The 5,852-nt window shown below is 38.6% G+C and overlaps 1 protein-coding gene across 1 annotated transcript; it reads left to right on the top strand.

Annotated features, from left to right (window-relative positions):
- Positions 1-1,544: 1,544 nt before the first annotated feature.
- Positions 1,545-4,489, top strand: LOC113466002 (dynein heavy chain 5, axonemal-like). The gene is made up of 7 exons (XM_026821042.1): positions 1,545-1,688; positions 1,949-2,127; positions 2,450-2,637; positions 2,946-3,113; positions 3,491-3,656; positions 4,060-4,275; positions 4,431-4,489. Exons 2-7 carry the CDS (start codon positions 1,980-1,982, stop codon positions 4,487-4,489), a joined length of 945 nt encoding a protein of 314 aa, XP_026676843.1. The 5' UTR covers positions 1,545-1,688; positions 1,949-1,979.
- The last annotated feature ends 1,363 nt before the right edge of the window (positions 4,490-5,852 follow it).

Here is a 5,852-nt window from a genome sequence, read left to right as displayed (position 1 = left end):
GTTGGCTCTCTTTTACTATCTGCGATTGACCAGATTAAGTTCCTGCAAACTTTTTAATAAAATATTTGATCGGATCACATATCATTCAGCTTTGATTTTTTGACGAAAATTTTCGTCATTTTCGCCTCTCTCGTAGTTCTCAAGAAAAGACTATTTCATATAAAAAAGGGTATACGTATGGGCAGCTCTATTTTATTACGAGTATACGTTTTACAAAGGTACCTACTCTTTAAAAATATGAAAATTCTGTAAATTTTGAAGACACACTTGAGAAATTTAGTATAATATACCTAAGGTACGTTAGAACTTGTTAGAAGGTACCCAACTCGTTTTACGAAATGTGAAGAGAACGAGAATATAACATACAAAACACCTTTCTGAATAGGTATTTTTGAGTTTTGCAGGAGTACTCGAAATAAGAATTTCTACTACCTAACAAATATCGTTCTAAAGTCAACTAGGGCTCTCCAAAAGAAGCTCAAGTGTGCGATTTTAACGAGAATTTTTCATTTTTGAGGACAATTTTTTCCCCTCTTGAGGAACACAAAGGAAATTCTAAAGTTTAGGAAAGCGTTAAAAGTCCAAGGGGCGTTCGTCATTTGATTGTGCATGAATATGAAATGCTGAACAAGTTAGTAGAGTGTATACATTCTCCATTTTACAATGGCTTCAAGTATCAAGTAACACAACCAAAAGGAGAACCTTCAGAAAAATGTAGAATATTATTTAGAAATTTAGATGTTTAGCTCTATTAAAGCTTGTTTAAAGTTGAGTGTTAGAATGGTAGGTACCTACTTGGGTAGCCCATTTCCGCTGGACAGAAAAAAAAAAAAATGGGTTTTAAAAGGGAGGGTCCTTCTTGGGGTGCCCATTTTCCGCGGGAAAAAAAAAAAAAAAAAAAAAAAAAAATGCGCGTTCAAATTTATTTATATAGGTACTTTTTCTAGACAATGTAAAGTAGGAACCTTTAATTTACCGGTAAAGTACAACCAACATCCGTCCCTGACAGAAAGTTCAGTCAGTTAATATTAAATTTCATGAATATTTGAACTGCGAATCTCAAATATAAGTTTAATTATTTTGGAGCAGTGAGGATTTTTCATTTCGTATTAGGTATTACTCATGCGAAATTATTTCTCCAATTTAATAATGTACGGAAAATATTTCAATTATTTCTCAAGTTATGTATATTACATTTAATTTTTTCCCCTGACCATCTGAGGTTTTCAGTGATGGTGTTTTTGCCCTCTATTTGGCGTCGATCTACAAGCTGCTCGCCGCTTTATCCTAACCTCGCCCATCCTTTTTATTTATAATTTCATTTTGTCCAGGGACCAAAAGAGGTGCAGTGGTTAACGCGTTGGTTTTTGGATCTGGAGGTTGGTTGTTCGAGGCTGGGTCAAGTCTTAAAATTTATCTAGGTGTAATAATTTTATTGGGGAACGATATATGTGACGAGCATTTACTTAAGTATGCTCTTAACAAAATTAAAAATTCCTTTTTTATTTTCGCCAGTGTCGTATGAACATCAAATCAGTGAACGACTTCGAGTGGCTCAAGCAGTGCCGGTTCTATTTCAAAGATGACCTGGACAAGACTTGGATCAACATCACCGATGTCACCTTTACCTATCAGAATGAATACTTGGGCTGTACCGAGCGCCTTGTCATTACGCCACTCACTGATAGGTGAGTCATTAACAAAAGCCCGATACAGACACTGCTTTATGTCTGACAATCTGAACTTCGGCCTGGTTTTCCGACGTAATATATGATGGAATGACGATTAAAATTGTTTGCTAAAATCTTGGATGGATTACTCTCCAATCTTCGTACCACCCTTTGAATACGTACCTACTTTTGCTCTTCCTCCCATATCATGCTCCTCTTTAATCTATGATAGTACATCTCCTTCTGTACCTACTACCCAACCTTATGATGTGTTTCAGATGTTACATAACCCTGGCTCAAGCCCTCACCATGAGTATGGGCGGTTCCCCATGTGGTCCAGCGGGCACAGGCAAAACAGAAACCGTGAAAGATATGGGCAAAACCCTGGCCAAATATGTGGTAGTCTTCAATTGCTCCGATCAGATGGATTATAGAGGACTGGGCCGGATTTATAAAGGTAGGAAATCTTGCATCAGTTTCTAATAATTTTATTGGTTTTCTTTGTCCGAGATTTCTTAGGCCAGCCACTCACCATCAGGTGTCAGTTTTATTTCGTAGCAATAAAACAACTTCTACATTAGACTCGTGTGGTCTGTGTCGTAGCATGCCCATCCTGTAGTATGTCCCTCATTAGATGGGCGAGAAGAGATATACAATACTTCCCGTTTAGGTGCTGGGTCAACACAAGATCACTGCACATCAAATATTTGCAACCCGGGACCTTCTGCATGGCAAACAAGCGCATTACCAATGGGTTAATCGTGCTCCTTTACTTTCAGGATTAGCACAGTCAGGCTCGTGGGGTTGTTTCGATGAATTCAACCGCATAGAACTGCCCGTGTTATCTGTAGCGGCTCAACAAGTGGCGGTCGTGCTGGCCGCCAAGAAAGAAAAGAAAAAGTCGTTCGTGTTCACTGACGGGGATAGCATCGAGATGTGTCCGGAGTTTGGCATATTTATTACCATGGTAAGTTTTTCTGAGGGTGCTATTCCCCCATGAATGTGATTTACTTGCCCTCAATTACCTAGGGGCTCCATTTATTATTAAGGTTTGACAGAGGGAACTGTACTAACGGGGGTCTCATCGTCCCGAAATCGAAGAAAGAAGGACAGGATAGGAGAAAGCCAGCCGTTTTGATAACGATCTTTATCTGTTTAGGATAAAGATCAAACCCTCGTCTTAGCGCTTTTAAGGCAGGCGCGGTAGGTACCTTCTGAGCTGACTAGGCTGACATTTTTTTTTTTTTTTTAAACCAAAATGTGTTTTGATTTCAGAATCCTGGGTACGCAGGACGCAAAGAATTGCCGGAAAACCTCAAGATACAATTCCGTACAGTTGCCATGATGGTACCAGACAGGCAGATTATCATACGTGTGAAGTTAGCCTCGTGCGGGTTTCTAGAGAACATTACCCTGGCTAGAAAGTTCTATACCTTATACAAGGTACAAACGCCTGTACTCGTAATCCTGGTGTTCGGGTCCCAGCGATTTTTAAAATTTAGTAGTTTTTTGTGAATTTCACCAATATTTTTTCAGTCCTTAAAAGGCCTGTTAAAGCTAACAGCCTGTTAAGTTCCATTTGATTTGTATAGGCTTAACAGGGCTGTTATTATAGGCTAAAAATAAGTTTGGTGAAATTTACCTTTTTTTCAATTCCGGTACATATTTGTAAAAGCTTTGCTTGAACAGAACAGTCAAATACCCAGATGTTAATGCTGGTTGCTGTCCGGGTAAAAATGATTCATGACTACTGATTTGCTGTCCATTGTGCCATTTTATTTACTAGAATTTTATTTGTCGTCAAAATCACTACTTTGCAGCTATGTGAGGAGCAACTTACCAAGCAAGTCCATTATGACTTCGGTCTTCGCAATATCCTCTCCGTTCTGAGAAGTTTGGGAGCAGCTAAGCGTGTGAATTCCCGCGACACAGAGTCTACCATTGTCATGAGAGTATTGCGAGATATGAACCTGTCCAAGCTTATCGGTAAGTTGGAACCTCCCTTTAGTCAAGTAGCACCCGAAGAAGCCGAAGATCTTTCGTAATACGAAATGAGTTTTAGTGCTAAAGGTATAGTTTCTTAGCGACGTGTTTTTTTTTGCAATTCTTCCAAAACTAATATTTGACGTTATGCTCGCCAGTCACTCTCAAACCATCTGACCGACCGCGGTCTCACAGACCTTAAGGTAGAAACACACTACCATCACCTGAACTCATGGGGAATCAGAAAGATGTTGTTCAAAAAGTTCCCACTACTATCACGTGACGTGATAATAGTATGGCTGTCCTGACCGAAATAATTACGGTAGCGTCACGTGACGTGACGTGATAGCATTGTGTTTCTACCTCTGATCTATTTCTATTCTATTCTGTTCTATTCTATTTCCAGACGAGGATGAGCCCCTGTTCATCTCCCTAGTGGCGGACCTATTCCCCAATCAGGCTCTGGAGAAGACCGCCTATCCCGCCCTAGAGGGAGCAATTCAGGAACAGTGTGAAGCTGCCGGGCTTATATTTCATCCTCCCTGGGTACTCAAGCTGATTCAGCTGTATGAAACACAGCGAGTGCGGCATGGGATTATGACACTGGGACCCACAGGGGCAGGTAAAAAAAATCCTGGGCTATGCATAAAGGTGTATCCACATTCCGCACATAGACATGGATCGGTGTCGATCCACATCGATTCACAAAAAATTCACATCGATCGACGGCCGTCGACTAAGTGTGGTTAAGAAGTGGTTCTATAATAAGATTTATAGATTTGAACACGGATTTAGGCGGAATTCATAATGGTACAACTTTGTGCACCTACGCGTAAATGCTTTCCTATGTATCTATTCACTCTATAGACACAGTGTATTTCGTTCCTAAAATTACTGTTGTATATTTAACTCCCAAACAGCTGAGCCATTCATGAGGGTAAATACTCACGTTTGGGAGCGAGGGAAGGAAAATCATCGTAAACAAAAGCATAGGAAGGTTATCCATACCTCCCACCTCCCAAAACGAGAAAGGCGTAATGTGTATTACGAAACAGTATAAAATCGTCTGCCATGTTGGGAGGGATGGGTATCTTTAAGCGCGAAAAGCAACAATCGAACAAAAAAATTGCAGCCCTTTTTCCCGTAGAAATTTCCGATGAGGAATTTTTGGAGGGAACCTATTTGTACCTAGACCTTTGGTGATTGTTGAAATTTTGTTGGTCAATTGTTCACACATTCATATTATTTCTTTTTTGGGTGGGGGTACCAATAAGTAGCCAATTTTATTAAATTTAACCGATACAAATTTGAAATTACTAGGATTTTCCTTCATTTTTATATATTAGATTATTAGACAAATTGTTGGAATTTCATGCCACAATTTTAATCAGGATACTTTCATTTCTGTCCTACGCATTCTACAGATGTAAAACGAGTCGCACTGAAAATAGAGAACCAAAAATACCTATTCTACAAAGGTTAACAATAGGATTTCATCTTCGAACTCCGGAGGTAATTTGATCTCGGATAAGTAGAGAAGTAATGAAAATTTCTAACGGGTTCTGCAGTCTGTGTAAAAGGAGATCCCTGAAGTAAACGCAGATATGACAAATACAAATTGTCAAGCTGAGTTCCAGGTGCTTTTGAGACAGGGGTTCCTAACATTTTTTTTTATAATACCTACATCCTATATTTATAGTTACCTAGTCAAAAATCCACAGCTTTTTACAAAATTCCTGCAAAGAAATACTATGTTAGCACTAGGTTTTTACCCAAAATAAAATTGAAAATAAAACCTTCGGTATAACTCGGAAGCAAAGAGAATAATAAATTTTAGATAGGTCCAGGACAAACTAAACATTAGTAGTGATTTCAGACCATACAAAAGTTACATAGTTGGCTCAGGGGTTTCTTACATTTTTTTTTTTTTTTTTTTTTTTTTTTTTATAATACCTACATCCTATAGTTATAGTTGCCTACTCAAAAATCCACATCTTTTTACAAAATTCCTGCAAAGAAATACTATGTTAGCACTAGGTTTTTACCCAAAATAAAATTGAAAATAAAACCTTCGGTATAACTCGGAAGCAAAGAGAATAATAAATTTTAGATAGGTCCAGGACAAACTAAACATTAGTAGTGATTTCAGACCATACAAAAGTTACATAGTTGGCTCTCTTTTACTATCTGCGATTGACC

The sequence above is a fragment of the Diaphorina citri genome, unplaced genomic scaffold (genome assembly GCF_000475195.1).
Source record: "Diaphorina citri unplaced genomic scaffold, Diaci psyllid genome assembly version 1.1 scaffold196, whole genome shotgun sequence".
NCBI lineage: Eukaryota > Metazoa > Arthropoda > Insecta > Hemiptera > Psyllidae > Diaphorina > Diaphorina citri.
Note: the sequence above shows the minus strand (reverse complement) of the source record. Positions and strands in the feature narration are given on the sequence as shown.

Coding starts and splice junctions, on each gene's coding strand:
- LOC113466002 (XM_026821042.1), top strand. CDS start 1,980: ATGAGTATGGGCGGTTCCCCATGTGGTCCAGCGGGCACAGGCAAAACA. Junction 2,638..2,945: donor TTGGCATATTTATTACCATG/GTAAGTTTTTCT, acceptor TTTTGATTTCAG/AATCCTGGGTACGCAGGACG. Junction 3,114..3,490: donor AGTTCTATACCTTATACAAG/GTACAAACGCCT, acceptor ACTACTTTGCAG/CTATGTGAGGAGCAACTTAC.